Raw genomic sequence first — 18,305 nt, forward strand, 5'->3', positions numbered from 1 at the left:
CTATTTAGGCATTCATTGGTTTATTCTTGTATGTGCCCTGACCAGAGCTTGATCCTTCAACCTTGGCACATTGTGACCATACTGTAACCAACTGAGCTGGCCAGGGCTAGGACGTGTCTGTTTTAAGTTGTATCTACTGTTTCAGGGAGTTCATGAAATTATACTATGGGAGCTAAGAATGAGGGTTCTTGAGTTAACCCTACCTATGTGCCTTTGCAGTTATTTATTCTCTGCACCTCAGTTTCATCACCTACAACATGGAAACAATAACAGTACCTACCTCATAGGGTTATTATACGGATTAAATAAATTAATACATTTATCACACATAGATCCATTTCTCAAATAGAGTGAGCCTTTGCATGTTAGCCATTTATAATGTCATCCATATTGATAGATATGATTGTTAGAGTACATTTATAAATAGGGGGAATTTGTCACAAAGATAAGTAAACAGTTTAAGACACCAGAACATATTTGTTATGTGATGAGTACATTAATCTCAATTTTTATATTGTCACACTCTTAAAGTGAACTCAACTCTGTTGTATTTTACCCCCATTTAAAGAGATTCATTTACAATAGATGAGGTGTTTTGTTTGTTTTTTATTCCAACCTTATCTGCCTTCATATATTAAATAATCACAGGGTTATATTAGTGACGAGCAGTTAAGAGCCTTGAATAATCACAGACAGATGTTGAATGATAAGAAGCAAGCACAGATCCAGTTGGAATTCCGGAAGGCTGTGGAATCTGCTGAGAAAGAAGAGCAAATGTTATCAAGGGACGTTACAACTGTGTGGAAGTTGCGTATCATAGGCTATGAGAAAAAAGAGAAAGATTCTGGTCAGTATGTAAATTACTTGTTTTTATTAGTTTTAAGTTAAAGTATTATATTAATAAAGTGATTTCAAGTGCTAGATAAAGTGTAAAGTTAGTGCATAGAGGAGCAAAAATTATGTATCGATGCTCACAAAATGATGATGGAATCCTTAGATATTAGTTATCAGTATCCTTTTTTTTTTTAAGGTAGAAAATTTTATTTTTAATTTAGTATAAATTTTTAACAAAGTTACATATGCCCCAAAGCTTTTATGTGTTTCTCTACTTGACAATAATCTCCAAGGGAGCCAACAAGGCTCCAGACTTCCAGACTTGGCTTCCACTCACATGGAAACCTACATAACCCACCTTACCCCTCCTTGCAAACCAAGAAAGAAAACTACAGGAACAAATGCCTGGCCAGCAGCTTTACAATTCCTAGTGGAACCGGATTCTGGGGCAGATCAGTAAAGGGTGGGAGCGTTCACAGTGAGAAGCTGTGGTCCCCAGGCCCATAGACTGAAACCCAGCTCCTTTCCCTTCCATCCCCTACTTTCTTTTTCTTTGTCAATCTCTACTCTTTACTGTCTCTCTCTTTTTGGCTATTTCCTCCACCCTCACATCTCTTTGTTTTCACATCCTCCAAAGTGGCCCCCAAAAGACAGCTGTGGTTTTCAGTCCTTTTGTAACTGTTAAAAGTTCCAAAATATCAAAATCAAAGAGCTACTCCTTAGCAAGCGGAAGTGAATGTTTTCACTAGCTGTATGGTTCTTCGTAACTTGTGACCAAATTTTTCTACCAAGCAGAAGTGAAGGAGCCTGCATCCACTGGGTCCAGTCCTAAGGCGGCCTCTGGGTTAGAGGAGAGTCAGGCAGGACAAAGGGGGCACTGTAGGTCTCACCTTCACCCCCAGAAGATCCTGGGCCTCCCTGGTCTCCACAGATGCTGGAATCTGGTCCGGGTCCCTCTTTTAGGCTGAGCTAGGGAACAAAAAAGGAGATTTCCCAGAGTCAAGTTACCAAACTTAGTGTGACAGTTGCTTTAGTGTCTAATTCTAAATAAAGTGTTCTGGCTGGTCCATTGGGAAAAGACCAAATCCTTTTGGGGAATCAGTGACAGGGAAGGGCTTTTAGGCCTTCCAGTCCACCTGCTTGGATCACTGGTTTTTTCTGTCCTGAGTAAAATTCATTTGTTATCTTACAGTTCTGTAGATCAGAAGTCTGGAAGGAACTGATGGGGTTCTCTGCTCAGTGTCTCATGAGGCTGAAATCCAGGTGTCAGCTGGCTGCATTATCTCATGTTCCGGTTCCTCTTCCAAGCTCACTACAGTTCTTAGCAGAATGCATTCCCTGTTTCTTGTACTGCCTGTCACCAGAGGACACTCTGCTTTAGCAGCCTCCTGCATTCTTTCTCACGTGGTGGCCTTCTCCATTGTCAGACCAGTAACAGTGCATTGTGTCCTTCTCATGCTTGACTCTGTGATTTTGTTCCCCTTCAGTATTCCTTTTTAAACAAGAATTTAATGATTATCAGTTTTTTCATTTAGTCTTTTTCCTCTTTATCTGAATAGTTATATTAAGTATCTGGCGTCCATCATCAGATTTATATTCCCTGCTAACAGAGGGAAAGAGATATAGAATCTATCATCTTGCAACATCAAAATCTAAACCTAAATCTGGAAGAGCTAATATACAGTTAACAGCAACCAAAAACACTCAATTTCAGCAAATACCAGTAAGTACTTCTTATTATAATTTTTCAATTTTGATAAATGCATATGAGTTTATAGAATCTTTACATGCTGATTTTTTTTTCTTATAGGCTTCAGATGAAATCCTGTTCAAAGTTTATCAGCCGAGGGATCCCCTTTCCTTCAGCCAATTACTAAATCCAGGCTTCCAACCACATTGTTCTGAGGTGGACCTAGTAGGATTGGTAGTTTCTGTTGTGAAAAATATAGGTAATGTACAGTGTTTTTAGTTGTAGCTTTTTATTGATGCTTTTGAAAAACATCTTTTAAAATTTGTCTTAGGATTAATTGGAACTACAGATCAGCAAATTTGATGACTAGTGACTTGAAAGTTAGGCCTGTTTTAACCTCACTTCTTTATTTTTGTTTTAATTGATTTCAGAGAGGAAGGGAGAGGGAGAGATAGAAACATCAGTGGTGAGAGATAATCATTGATTGGCTGCCTCCTGCATGCCCCCTACTGGGGATGGAGCCTGCAACCGGGGCATGTGCCCTTGACCGGAATCAAACCGGAGCCTTCAGTCAGCAGGCTGACCTCTATCCACTGAGCTAAACTGGCTAGGGCTTAACCTCAATTCTTAATGAAAAGCATTTCTACAGTATTACAAGGAAAGAACTTACATCCCATTCTGTGCTACTTAATTTTAAAGAAATTGCCAGAAAATTTTCTGCAGCATTTTAGTGATTACTATTAGACAAATAAATTATAATTTCCTGTGCGGTTAACTGAGCATTCAAGCCTGTCTCCAGCTTTGGTTTTGGGTGTGTTTTTTTCCTTTGCAGTATCTCTCATTATCCCTAATGATATCCATTGTTCTAAAAATTACTTTTTTTAATATAGCTATTCCAACTTTTTTACCGTTAGTGTTAGTTTGCATTGTATATATCTTTTTCCATTCCTTTATTTTTTACCTATTGATGTCTTTATATTCAAAGTGTATTTCTGATAAACAGTATGGTTGGGTCTTGCTTTCTTATCCAATCTGACAGTCTCTATCTTTGTCTAATCTGGTCATCTTTAGTGTGATTATTGGTAAGGTTAGATTAAAATTTACCATCTTGCTGGCTGTTTTCTGTTTGTCCCATTATTTCTCATGTTGGAGGGCAATTCTCATGGTATTTTTACATATGTAGTAGTATTGTCTCAGACTATCTTTTCAAGACTGTATAGCAAAGAGGCCTGGAAGGACAGAGGGCGGATTTCCTTCCTGCACAGGAAGTCTGATCTCTTTTCCTATGAGTTTTTGTTTCTGTTTCTGTTTTTTGTTTTTGAGATTCCACATATAAGTGAGGTCATACAGTATTGGTCTTACTCTCTCGACTTATTTCACTTTTCAGAATGCCCTCAAGGTCCATCTGTATTGTTGCAGATGGCAGGATTTTCTTTAGTATACACCACATATTTTTTTATTCTTTTTTTGTATCTGTTCACCCTTCAGCAGACACATAGGTTGTTTCCCTGTCTTGGCTGCTGTGACTAATGTTGCAATGAACATAGGGGTTATAGGTATCTCTTTAGCATAGTGATTTTATTTCCTTCTGGTATATACCCAGAAATGAAAATGGTGGATCTTATGGTATTTTTATTTTTAATTTTTTGAGGAATAAATACTTTTTTTATGTTTGTTAATTGATTTTAGAGAGAGGGGGAGGAAGAGGGATAGAAAGATAGAAACATCAACGACCGAGAGAAACATCAACATATATAGGCTGCCTCCTGCACATCCCCTGCTGGGGATGGAGCTTGCAATTGCAGCCAGGACATGTACCCTGACCAGGAATTGAACTGGCAACCTCCTGGTACATGGGTCAGTGCTCAACCACTGATTCACACTGGGCCAGGCAAGAAATAAATGATTTTAAATGACAAAGAAATACCTTTGCAGTGTCAGATTCCATTTTTACTACTCCCAACATCTCAGCCAAGTTCATCTATATTTTATCCCTTAATTATGACATTGCACACTCCTCTTTCCTTACCTCTTTCCATATGTCCTATCTACAAAGCCGTACTCTTATCTCCCTAAGTACTATGAAGTGTCAGGGACCAGCTAAGCTCTGAGTTTATGCACAGAGTCTTCTATTTATTAACTAGAGGCCCTGTGCATGAAATTCATGCATGGGTGGGAGGGAGTGTCCCTCAGCCCGCCCTGCACCCTCTCCAATCTGGGACCCCTCAGGGAATGTCTGACTGCTGGATCGGGCCTAAACCGGCATTTGGACATCCCTCTCACAATCCGGGACCACTGGCTCCTAACTGCTCTCCCCTGCCAGCCTGATCGCCCCTAACTGCTCTCCCCTGCTGGCCTGATTGCCCCCTAACTGCTCCTCTGCCAGCCTGATCGCCCCCTAACTGCTCCCCTGCCGGCCTGATCGCCCCCTAATGCTCCCCTGCCAGCCTGATCGGCCCTAACCGCCTCTGCCTCAGCCCCCGCCACCATGGATGTATGTTCTTAATTAAGCTCATTAGCATGAATCAGTTTTGAAGGATTTAGAAACTGTCTTCTTTTATTTCAGTTTTGTTTTCTTATGGGCCATGTTCTTTACTGTGTTCTTTTCTCCTTTTGTTAAAAAAAAAAATACCTTTATTGATTTCAGAGAGGAAGGGAGAGGGAGAGAGAGATAGAAACATCAATAAGGAGAGAGAATCATTGATTGACTGCCTCCTACACGCCCCACATTGGGGATCGAGCCCGCAACCCGGGCATGTGCCCTGACCAGGAATTGAGCCTGGGACCCTTCAGTCCACAGGCCGATGCTCTATCCACTGAGCCAAACCAGCTAGGGCTCTTTTCTCCTTTTTTAAAATGGGTTTTGTTTGGTTAATTGTGTTTTGGTGCTTTGTGGGTTTTCTTTGCCTGTAGTATGTTAATATGCTACATTTTTTTCATAGTATTTCATTTCATCTTGATCAGACTTGGTGACATTTGCCACACATTCCACACGTTCTGTTGTAAATGTTGGGTGAGTAGCAATGAACAAAACAGGCAAAAATCCCTGCCTTTGTGGAGCTTACGTTACAGGGGGTTGGGGAGGGAGATCACAAATAAAATAAATAAGTAGCATTTCTATTTTTCTTAGTAAGTGCTAAGCTCTTACTGGGGTAGTATCAGGGGGCAGGAAAGAGAAATGTGGCTTTAGATAGGGAGGTGAGGAAAGACCTCACTGCAAAGTTAACAGTTGAGTGAGACTTGAAGAAACAGAGGGAGGGAGGCATGTGGACCTCTTGGGTAGAAACAGTCCAGGCATAAGAAATGGTCATGATAAAATCTGATGCTTTGAAGCATTGGCAGAGGCCAGGGAGTGAGTACTCACAGGTGGGATAGAGGCATTGAAGGACCAGACTGTGTGGTGGTCCTTGTATGGAATTCAACTTTATTTCTCAAAGTGATAGGAGGAGTGTCACCACCTGACTAGGTTTTCAGGGGATTACCTGGCCTGCTGTATTGAGAATAGACTCTAGGGTGCATGAGGGTACAAACAGGGGAAACAGCTGGAAGCTATTGAAGAATTGAGGCAAGAGATGATGTTAACAGTTTAGACCAGACAAAAGCAATGGGAGTGGTCAGAAGTAGTCAGATTCTGGTTATATATATTTTTAAATATGTTTTTATTGAATTTTAGAGAGAGAATAAGAGAGAGGGAAAAGGGAGAGAGATAGAAACATCGATCTGCCACCTCCTGCACGATCCCCCCATCACTACCAGGGATCAAGCCCACAACCCAGGCATGTGCCCTGACCAGGAATCAAACCAGTGACCTCTTGGTGCATGGGATGGCGTTTAACCACTGAACCACACTGGCTGGTCTGGTTGTATTTTGAAGGTAGAGGGACACTATGGGGTTGAAGAGAGGAGTCAGTGCCAAGGTTTTTGGTCTAAGCACCTGGAAAAAAGGAGTTGTCTTTCACTGAGAGGGGAAGACTGCAAGGAAAAGCAGGTCTGTGGGGAAGGGCAGAGCTCAGTGGACAGTTTTAGGTGCTTAATCTAGGTAGAGAGTTCTACTTGACAGCTGGATACAGGAGTCTGTTCAGGGGAATGATCTTGGCTGAGAGTATAAATTGGGAAGTCAACATCCAGGTGGCATTTAATGCTGTGAAACTGGCCGAGTTGTGAGAGGAGATAGAGAAGTGATTCATGCACTCTGATGCCTTGAAGCAGAGGACATGGAAAGGGGCCAGTAAGAGAGACAAGAGGAGTGGGAGGGATCCTCAGAGTAAACTATGTGGAAGCCCTGAGAAAAGGAGGATTTCTGACAGGTGAGCATGAGTGACCGTCTGCTGGCATTTGGTAGCATAGAAAGTGAGGTTAGGGCTGAGCATTGATTATTGGCTTTAACACATGGAGGAGTCTTTTGGTGAGTGGTGGAAAAGACTGAATGAAGTGGGGCAAGAAGACAGGAGAGCAATAGCAAGAGTGAATGTGGGCATTTCAGAGACACCATGCTTAAAGCGAAGAAGACATATGGAGCAATAGCTAGAAGGGAAATTGGGAATAAGAGAGTATTTATGTTTTCAGATGAAAGTGCTGAGAGCATACTGATGAGATACTGTCTGTGTATGAGAGGCTCCCATATAGATAGGCCAGTTGTGGAGCACAGTCCTTTAGTTGCCACGTTGGGATGGTACCTTGGGGGAATATGGGGAGATCGGCCTCAGCTGGTAGCAGAGACAGTTCTCCATAGTTGGAGGAAAAGGGGTGAAGTAATGTGTGCTTGAAGTGGAAGAGGTGATGTATAAGTCAACTCATGGCAGCTCTCCTCTGTTTGCCTCTGTGTCCTCACTGAAGTAGGGAACAAAGTCACCACTGGCAGTCAGAATGGAGGAAAAGGTATGAAATCATCCTTCAAGAAAATGGCAGAGGGGATATACTGGGTGGATACTTTTGCTGCCAGGGCCCACAGGAGTCCATGTTCATGAATATGAAATGGAACTGTTCATCATGGTTGGTGTGGTATTTTTTCAACCATGTTGGCTGTCATGGTGGAGGCATGAAGTAGGTAGAAAGTGGGATTTAACCAAACTTGTAGAATAGGCAGGTGAATACTACAAAGCAAGAGGGAAAAGAATTTGTGAGTGTATGCAAAGGGTGGAGTTTTAAATAATTGACCCTGGACTTTATGCACGACACAGAGGTAAGAGGGACAGTGTGACCTCTGCTTGTGGAGAAAAAATTAAATGAGGAAACTACACTGTAAGTTTATTTTTATATTTTACGTTTTCTAAATGTTGTGGGGTTTTTTTACCCTACCATTTTTTAAAATTTATGTTACCTTTCATTTTATTTTTATTATTGGTTAAAGTATTACAGGTCTCCTTTTTCCCCGACTGACGCCTCCTTCTAAATGTTTTTTAATAAGCATGTATTACTTTTGTAATTGGGGGGAAACATGATATTTTAAAGAAGGACATTTGGGAAAAGGACAGTACTGTAATCAAGTTTTGAACATAGAGGCAAATTCTAAAATTAGAAAATGGAACGTGCTTGGGAAACTTAAGATTAAAATATATTAAATCAGTCTGATAAATTTGAAAAGTGAAAGGGATAATTCATTTCCAACAGGATAAACGAATCATTATCTGAGAACGGCAGTTCTTTTCATTCCTATTATTTATAAGGGAAATGTAATTCTCAAGGCAGCAGAAACAAGACACTGTAAATAGTAGTAAGACTGAATGTTTAGTGCCTAGACTTTCCTAGCCTCAGTCCTATCCTGGCTTATGTAATTGTCCCTTTACGCTTTGTGCACTGAAAAAAAATTTAAGTATATTTTTTTATTTATTTCTGAAAGGAAGGAGGAGAGAGATAAAAACATCATCTATCAGCTGCCTCCTGCACACCCCCTACTGGGGGTCAAGCCTGAAACCCTGGCATGTGCTCTCGCCCGGGAATTGAACTGTGACCTCCTGGTTCATCGGTTGACGCTCAAGCACTTGCAACACCGGCCAGGCAACACTGAAAATTTTTTAACTCTTTATTTTGAACTAATTTTAGACCTTCAGAAAAATTGCAAAAATAATAGTTTCCAAATATCCCTCAGCCAGTTTTCCGTACTGTTACCATCTTGCATAACCATAGTACAGTTATTAGAATCAGGAAGTAAACATTGGTACAATATTATTGCCTAAACTTTAGATTTATTTGAAGTTTTTACTCTACTTTCCATTTTCTATCCCAGATCCCACTTTTATTTAATCATTATTTCTCCTTAGTTTTCTCTAGTACATTTCCTCATGATCTTGACACTTTTGAATGGACTGATCAATTATTTTGTAGCATTTCCCTCAATTTGGATTTGTCTGATGTCTTCTCATGGTTGAAGTTATACATTTTTGACAGAGTTACCATGGAAATTATATATTTTTTTCTTCTCTACATCGTATCAAGGGGTCAGTGATATTGGTATTTTTTATTGCTGGTAATAGCAACAACCTTAATTGGTTCAGACGGTGTCTGCTGGGTTTCTTACCTGTAAATAACTGACTTTCCCTTTGTCTATAATAATAAAAGTGTAATATGCCATTTAGACCCGGCATCCTTCCAGAAGAAACGGGGCTACAAGGGAAGCCTGAGTCCTGAGTGCCAGAGGGAAGCTGGTGCCGGAATCCGGGGGAAGGAAGGACAGTGTGATCTAGATATGAAACCTCTGCCTTTATGACAAATTTCGTGCATCAGGCCTCTAGTAGTTAATAAATATCTTGGAGGAGGTTCACATCCTACTTTACCGCAAACTTTCACCCATTCATTTAGCATCCTTCAGTTGATTTTTGTTTGCAGCAGTTTGTTACTGTGGTATTTGCCTAATGGTGGTTTTCTTTTTTTCTTTTTTCCTTCTACATTCATTGGAATTCTACTGTGAGGAAGAGCTGCCCTCTCCCCCATTTATTTATTTCATTTATATCAGTATGGACTTATGAAGTTATTTTATTCTTATGGGTTAAAATTCAGTACCTTTATCACTCCTGTTGTTTAAGTTTGGGCCATTAGGAGTTTTTTCAGGTTGATTCCTGTATTTTTTGAGCACTTCCTTCCTTTGTTTGGCATCATAAGATGTTCCAGGCTCACCTTATAAGTTCCCTGCCCCAGTTTGGGAATCAGCTAAAGTGAGTCCTCATTTAATGTCAGTAGGTTTGGCAAATTTAAGCAAAAAACATAGCAAAACCAGTTTTACCACAAGCCTGTTGATACAAACAAGAGTTAAGTTCCTATAGCATCTCATCAACGTTACAATGAAACAATGTTGAACAAAATGACCTTATTTGAGGACCTGTTGTACCTCCCCAAGAGAACCTTGGATCCTCTTTCTTTCTTTCTTTCTTTTTTTTTCCTGAGAAAATGGTATTTAGAACCAAAATCTAATTGCTAGATGTGCTCCTTACTACAGTGGCATCATTGCTTGTATGCCCTTTCAAGCGTAAAGAGCTAAGAAATATGTTTATGTTCCAACTTGGATTTCCTTGTAACTGGTTCGTTCTGTCTGTTTGGGGGATAAATGAAAAATATGTGGAATATCATTGTCCTCCACGGAGTCAGAACTTCACAGAAAGACAAACCAGGGAAGTGTCACTCCCCCCTCATCCCTGCTGACCCAGTGCTGGTCCTTTTTCCCCCCACCTATACCCAATCCCTGTAGTTTCTGGTTTATCTTCCTGTATGTTTTGTACAAATGGTCAGATACCTGTATATTTGCTTATATTTTACTAGAGGCCCGGTGCACAAAAATTTGTGCACTTGGGGAGGTGGGGAGTCCCTCAGCCCGGCCTGTGCCCTCTCGCAGTCTGGGACCCCTCGGGAGATAATGACCTGCTGGCTTAGGCCTGCTCCCGGGTGGCAGAGGGCAGGCCCAATCCCTAGGTGCACCCCCTGGTTGGGCTCAGAGCAGGGCCGATTGGGGAGTTGGGGCACCGCCCCCTGTCATGCACAGAGCAGGGCGGATCGGGAGGTTGCGATGCCACCCTCAGTCACGCTCAGGGTAGGGCCGATTGGGGGATTGGGGCACCGCCCTCTGTCACACTCAAGGCAGGGTCGATGGGGAGGTTGCGGCGCCACCCCCTGTCATGCACAGAGCAGGGCCAATCAGGGGGTTGGGGCGCTGCCCACTGTCACTCACAGAGCAGGGTCCATCAGGGGGGTTGGGGCTCCGTACCCTGTCACGCACAGAGCAGGGCCCATCAGGGGGTTGGGGAGCTCCCCCCTGTTATGCACAGAGCAGGGCCAATTGGGGTTGAGGAGCTCCCCCCTGTCACTCACAAGTAGGGTCAATAGGGGAGTTGGGGCACTGCCCCCTGTCACACACAGAGCAGGGCGGATCAGGGGGTTGGGGGCGCCGCACCCTGTCACACTCAGGGCAGGGCCGATGGGGAGATTATGGCTCTACCCCGTCACACACAGAGCAGGGCCCATGGGGGGCGGTTGGGGCGCCGCCCTCTATCACCCACAGAGCAGGGCCGATCAGGGCCGATCAGGGGGTTGGGGCGCCGCCACTGTCACACTCAGGGCAGGGCTGATGGGGAGGTTATGGCTCTACCCCGTCACACACAGAGCAGAGCCCATGGGGGGGTTGGGGCATCGCAGCCTGTCACACACAGAGCCGCAGGGCGATCTGGGGGTTGGGGAGCTCCCCCCTATCAGGCACAGAGCAGGGCTGATCAGGGGATTGGGGTGCCTTCCCCTGTCACGAACAGAACAGGGCGGATAGGGAGGTTGTGGCCCCGCCCCCTGTCACACACAGAGCCGCAGGGCGATCAGGGGGTTTGGGTACTGCCCCCTGTCTCGCTGATCCCGGTGCCGGGAGGACTCGTGGCTCCACTGATCCCGGTGCTGGGAGGCATATTACCCTTTTACTATATAGGATAGAGGCCTGGTGCACGGTGGGGGCCGGCTGGTTTGCCCTGAAAGGTGTCCTGGATCAGGGTGGGGGTCCCCACTGGGGTTCCTGGCCAACCTGGGTGAGGGGCTGATGGCTGTTTGCAGCTGGTCACACACCCTTCAGGGTGGGGGTCCCCACTGGGGTGCCTGGCCAGTCTGGGTGAGGAGCTGAAGGCTGTTTTCAGGCTGGCGGGTGACTGAAGCTCCCAACCGCTCCTTTTTTTCTTTTTTTTTAATTCTGGGCCAGCTTTAGCTCTGAGGCTTGGCTCCGGCTCTTAGGCCTCCGCTGCTGAAAGCAGGTGTCTGGTTTGTTTGGGTTCTATAATCGAAACACTGTTTCAACTCCAGCTCTGAGATGCCGGCTGGCTGAAAGCAGGTTTCTGGGGTTTTGTTTAGCTTCTATATTTGTAACAATGTTTCAAACTGCAAGCTCAGAGGCTGGCAGCGGCAGGCAGGGAACATTGGAGTCCTCCGTCACTAAAGCAAGCAAGCCTCATGTTCACCTCAAACTGCCTGGCTGCCGGCCACCATCTTGGCTAGCAGTTAATTTGCATATCACCCTGATTAGCCAATGGGAAGGGTAGCGGAGGTACGGCTAATTACCATGTTTCTCTTTTATTAGATAGGATTCTTTCTTTTAGGAGATATCTCTAGCCTTTCTTTATAGCCCTAGTCTTTCTTTAGTGCTTTTCTTTTTCGCCTAACAGTATGTTTGGAAATCACTGATAGAGATCTTCCTTTTCCTGTTGTCAGCTGCATAGTACTCCATTGTAAGGATGTGCCATGGTTTACCTAATCACTCTCCGGGCATGAGCTACGATAGGTTGCTATTAGTACTTTATAGTTACAAACAGTGCTTCAATGAGTAACCTCATACATGCGTTTTCATCAACCTTTTTCACGTGTATTTTACTATCATTGGAAGTAGAGAACTAGAAGTGGTATTGCCAGGTGAAAGGTGTGCGTATGTCGCTTTACTAGGTATTCCCCAGTTTTTCTCCAGAGGGTTCCCATCAGCTATATACCAGACGCCTGCTTCCTATGGCCTCAGGAACAGAATGTGTTGTCACTCTGGCATTGAAATTTTAACACTATAAGAAACAGGTCATTTTGGAAATCCTGAGCTTTCTCTAAATTTAGTTAGTTGTTTTTACCATTAGCATACCAAAATAAGTGGCCATATTAGAGGTTCCTTGCATTTTTTAATTTATCTCACACATATAATGAAATGGGGTTGTTTTGTTTGTTCTCATTTTAGGTCTTGCTCCTTTGGTCTATTTGTCTGATGAATGCCATAACTTACTAGCAATCAAGTTTTGGATAGATCTTAATGAAGACCTAATTAAACCTCACATGTTAATTGCTGCGAGCAATCTCCAGTGGCGACCAGAATCCAAATCAGAAATTCCTACTTTATATGCTGGAGATTTTTCCATGTTTTCTGCCAATCCAAAGGAGAGCCATTTTCAAGAGACATTCCACAAAATGAAAAATACTATTGAGGTAAAATTCGTTTTGAGCATTACCACACTTTTTGGTATTTTCCAAATAGTTTGAGAGTCAAATATCAAAGGAGTGGCAGTGTTTCTAAAAATTGGATGTTGAGATATAATGTCAGGTGAGGTTTTTAGCATACGTTAATTGCTCAGAACCTGAGGAACTGAGGAGAGATGGTAAGAAGGATGTTCAAGCTACAGACCATGTGTAGGCAAACTGGAAATTGGTGAGAATAACATGTAGTTCATATTAGCTGGTAGTATAATTAGTTAATAATATGTGGGTTTCAAATTTACATTTTAAATTCCATACCTAGTATTTTATACAATTTATATCTGCTTTTATGATGAAATAAGCCCAAGTAGAAGAATACTAAAATTATTTACCTTGGACCATACACATTTTTGCTGTGATCTATTTATACATCACATTAGCTAAAGTTTATTGAAGTGCTCACTGTGTGTCAGGCCTTTTTCTAAGCCTCACATGATGAGGTAGGGGACTTTTTCCATTTTTCTTATGAGAAATAGAGGTTAAGTCACACAGCCGAGTTGGTAGAACCAGGATTCATATTTAAGCCACCTGAATACAGAATGCAACTATTAACTACTATGCAGTGCTACCTCCCAATAAAATTTTGGATTTTATAAATTCCTAACTATTAAATAATATATAAAAGATAAGCCTCTTAGTCCTATAGTTTAATGTTTGAAATGTGTTATTCAAAATTGATATAAATCACATTTTAGAAGTATTAGAGTAGTTAGCTGTGTATAGTAAGTTTGTGTAATATTTACCTAAAAACTTAATACATACAGTGAAGATAACATCTGATTTATTTGTTTTCTAAGTTGGGGGGCGGGGAGGAGTTGAGGTATGAAGTTACTTCATTACTTCGCTCTCATACAGAGAACCTACTGTTTACATCCCAGCTTTCTCTGAGACCATTCAAGGACAGTTCAGAGATACCTTTTATTTACTTTTATTTGAAAGTTTTACAAAATACTTTAATGAATTAGGTTAAACCATATGAACTTGCTGATACTTGACCATTTGTGACTTCTGAAACAACATGTTATTTCAGTTAATCCTTGGAATAGACGTGAAACGGTTCTCTTATTTTACTCCTAATCTGAGGACTGCTCTGTAGATGTTGGATGATTTATAGCTATTAGTGGTAAATAGAGGTAGAACTTGAGTCCCAGTCTTCCAATTCCTGAATCATAGTATATCTTGCTAATTAAACTACATGGCTGGGAATGGTTCTTATCTCTCTCCTTCCCTGATGCATATAGACACTCTCCCCCTTCCCTCCAACAATTGAGCTCTGCTGAAGCACTGATGTTGGTTCTGCATTTTTGCATTAGCATAGTTTGACAGTTGCTATCAAATTTGGGATGTCTCATTCTTTCTTTCTGGTCTGAATATTTTAGTTCTGGCTTTAAAGGTAATACTTTCTAAAAACATGAATAGATGAGTTTACATTTTATAAAACAGCTTTTTCAATTTATTTTTAGAATATTGATAGATTTTGCAACGATGCAGAAAACAAGCTTATGCATATGCTTAATGCAAAGGATCCCAAGTTTTCCACTCCAACCAAAGACTGTACTTCAGAGCCACACACTGTTCAGACAGTCCATGGTAGAGGAAATACATTTCTGGTAAGTTAATGTAAATTTAAGGAATTTTGTAAATATATATGAAGATATTCAGGTATACATCTAGTAAACATGAAAAAATTGAATTAAACTTAATTAGAAAGTGTGATTAATTGTTATGTGACTTTTATAGGTATAGGTTATCTGGAAATTATATTTTATTTATTGAAGACAGAATGTAACACTCTTTGGGGACAAATTTTACAGTTTCTTTAATTTTAGTATTTCAGGTACATGTGGTAGAAAAGACTTTTTTGCCAGTACCTTTGTACCAGGAGGGCTATCCTATGTAATAAAAGCATAGTATGCAAATTGTCCCCTCAACTGGGAGTTCATCCAGGAGTTCGACCAGGGGGTGGGGCCAGCCGGGGGAAGGAAGGGCCCTGGCAGCGTCAGGCAGCCAGGGGGAGGGAGTACCCAGTTGGCAGCCTCTAGGGACCCTACCAGTGCACAAATTTTGTGCACTGGGACCTCTGGTTCTATATAATAGGGTTGTTTTTAAAGTCAGTTTTATTTAACTCTTTAAATCACAATAAATGACTAATTCTTAAGTAGCTAACACTTGGTAAATGTATTTATATTAATTCATTACCTTTACAACAGTCCTCTGAGATACAAATTATTATGGTCACCATTTTACAGATGAGGGAACTATGGCATAGAGAGGTTAAGCACTTGCCTGAAGTCACAAAACCAGAAAAGTAGGTATTAGAACTCAGGCGGTGTTGTGTTCTTAAAATGGTTTTGAAATGCTTATTTTTGTTTAACCTGTTAATACTAAAAAAGATTAAAGCAGAAGTTATGTCCCCTACTGTCTTTTTTGTCTTTCATTATGATTAGCCTTCATTCATCTTTTCATGTCATTTTTATATCCTCTTGTGTGAAATTATTTCCTTCTGAGGGAATAAGAATGACTCATGATGATGAACAAAAATAGATACAGAGGCAGAGCAGCATCAAACAGACTGTCAAACTACAGCGGGAAGGCCAGGGAGGGTTGGGGGGCAGAAGGGGGTGGTAAGAGATCAACCGAAGGACTTGTATGCATGCATATAAGCATAACCAATGGACACAAGACACTGGGGGGTAGGAGAGGCCGGGGGAATATCAAGGGGGGGGGGGGGGGAGAGACATATATAATACTCTTTGTAATACTTTAAGCAATTAAAATTTAATATTTTTTTAAAAAAAAATTTAAAAAAATGACTCATGAAATCATCTGCCCTATTAGACATTACAAGAGTGAGAATGTGTGTGTTATTTGTGTGTTTAAATATTTTTAATAAAAAGCTAATTTGATTTTACTTTATATATGAGCACATAATTATATATGCCTCTTTTTCATTTGTTTTTTATTAGATGTCTTCTCCCAATAGAGAGATGAACTATCAAAGTTCTTTATCACTTTGTAAGCCAAAAGGGAAGTCTGTTTCCACACCTGTATCAGCCCAAATGACTTCAAAGTCTTGTAAAGGGGAGAAAGAGGCTGATGACCAAAAAAACTGCAAAAGGAGACGAGCCTTGGACTTCTTGAGTAGACTGCCTTTACCTCCACCTGTTAGTCCCATTTGTACATTTGTTTCTCCAGCCGCACAGAAGGCATTTCAGCCACCACGAAGTTGTGGCACCAAATATGAAACACCTATAAAGAAAAAAGAATTGAGTTCTCCTCAGATAACTCCACTTAAAAAATTTAATGACATTTCTGTTTTGGAAAGCGATTCAATAGCTGACGAAGAACTTGCATTGATAAATACCCAGACCCTTTTGTCTTGTTCAGCAGGAAAAAAACAACTTGTATCAATGGGTGAGTCCACTGGGACTGCTCCCACCTGTTCAAGATACGATCTCGAACGGAAAAGGCACCATTTTACCCCTATGGTCACAGAACAGAATTCCCACGTCAGTACTGGAGAAACAGGAGACTCTATTCAAGACACAAGTACAATACAAGATACATCTAAGGGACTGCAAAGGCAACAGAACCGAAAACGACAAAAATTAGTTACTGACTCTTAACCTTTCCAGTTTGTAACACACATGCAGTTTCAAAGCACACACCCATACCTGCAAAATGAGAAGAGATATGGTTCCAAATCTACCTCAGTACTCATATATCCCAGGAATGCTCTTTGCCTGCTTCTATGTTGGTATACTTTTATTTCAGTTATAGACCTTAAAATTGTTTATATATTTATTAACTAATCAAGGAAAAAACCTTTCTGATGGGATTTGCTCACAAGTATTTTACAGATGAACTATACATACCCTTTTTCTTTAGATTGTGTCCTTAATTAAATGAAACTAGGTTTCTCAGTAGAGTTATTTTGACTCACATAATTCCTTTAACTTTCGTTCCTACTTTAGTTTCTTTCGTGTATGTGTGTTTTTAGAGGTAACCCACTATGAATCACTTTTCCTTAATGCACGTGTTAGTTGTACTACAGTTCTTTCCTGATCAAAAATCGGACTAAGATATGACTGGTGCTTGCTTTTGACCAAATTGTTTATTCTTACGTCAGTGTAACTACAAGAAAAATAGGACCCCCAGTATAATTAATTCCTTTATATGATCCCAATGTAATCTCTGAAATTAAATTACTTCAATTAAAAATTCAAATACATTAATTCAGAAGTAGATTTCATAGTGTTAATTTTGTCTTTCAAATCAACCCTGCTCTACCTGCCTTCACAGGAAGTGCTAATGCTCCCTTTACCCCTGTGTTCTCTCAGCACCCCCTCTGGGCAGAAGGTAACAGTTCAATTCAAGATGATATTCTCATTTTTTACTTTCTTATGTTTAATAGAGAAGAGAAAAAGCAGTTCTAACTACAAACTTATAGTATGGAGAAGCTCTCTAATAGGGTCTCTCAGTGTCTTAAAATGTATATCTAACATATGTAAGTATGTATATATGTGTATATACATATATATACACATACACATGTATATACTAGTATATATTTTTAAATTACAGTGTACATTCAGTATTATTCTTTATTAGTTCCAGGTGTACAGCATAGTGGGTAATGTTTTCATATCTATTTATAAACATATTTCAAAGCCAAGGATAAATTATTTTATGAAGCAGTTTGTTTCTATAACTATGATCCATAATTTTCTCTCCTCTAAAAATTAACATGACAAGTAGTCCATTCCACTAGTCTTTTTAACTTGTGCTCTGCCCATCTTATTAGTGTGATTTAAGTTTTGTTTGTAAAATAATTTGGTCTTCACATGCTAATCATTTTCCTGGTGATCCATTCTAGGAACAGGGAATAAAACTTGAGTCTCAGGAACAGACAGAATTATAATAATTTAACCATTTTTTTAGCCTGGAAAAATTTAACTGCTATTACCTCCTCCATTTTTCATTACCACGTAGACTACTTGTCAGAGAGAGATTTAATGCACATCCTCCCTTTCATAAATTGTAAATAATGTGGCTAAGCTATACGAGAAAAGTATGAAGCTTGAGAATATGTGGCTATTATCCCCCCAAAAGTGACAATTTGATGATGACAACGTCAACAGTGTACCCTGCATAAGAGATAAATAATAAAAGCAATTTGTGTTACCTATTCAACACTCAGTGAGAGCCTCTTGTGTATATAAAGTCCTACACCTGTTCAATGAATGATGTAAACATTAACACACGAAATAATACATGTCAGTGTTGAGGGTTCGAAAAAGTATATAAATCAGAG

The 18,305-nt window shown here is 40.7% G+C and overlaps 1 protein-coding gene across 1 annotated transcript in view; it reads left to right on the forward strand.

Annotated features, from left to right (window-relative positions):
- The window catches only part of BRCA2 (BRCA2 DNA repair associated), a 77,456-nt gene extending 59,267 nt beyond the window's left edge, over positions 1–18,189 (forward strand). Inside the window, exons 22-27 of the mRNA XM_081083568.1 lie at positions 649–847; positions 2,394–2,557; positions 2,645–2,783; positions 12,699–12,943; positions 14,455–14,601; positions 15,958–18,189. Of these exons, the coding sequence (XP_080939694.1) occupies positions 649–847; positions 2,394–2,557; positions 2,645–2,783; positions 12,699–12,943; positions 14,455–14,601; positions 15,958–16,617 (1,554 nt within the window). The 3' untranslated portion in view covers positions 16,618–18,189. The remainder of the gene's footprint in view (positions 1–648; positions 848–2,393; positions 2,558–2,644; positions 2,784–12,698; positions 12,944–14,454; positions 14,602–15,957) is intronic.
- Positions 18,190–18,305: the final 116 nt, after the last annotated feature.

This window comes from Myotis nattereri, assembly GCF_964212035.1.
Source record: "Myotis nattereri genome assembly, chromosome: 2".
NCBI lineage: Eukaryota > Metazoa > Chordata > Mammalia > Chiroptera > Vespertilionidae > Myotis > Myotis nattereri.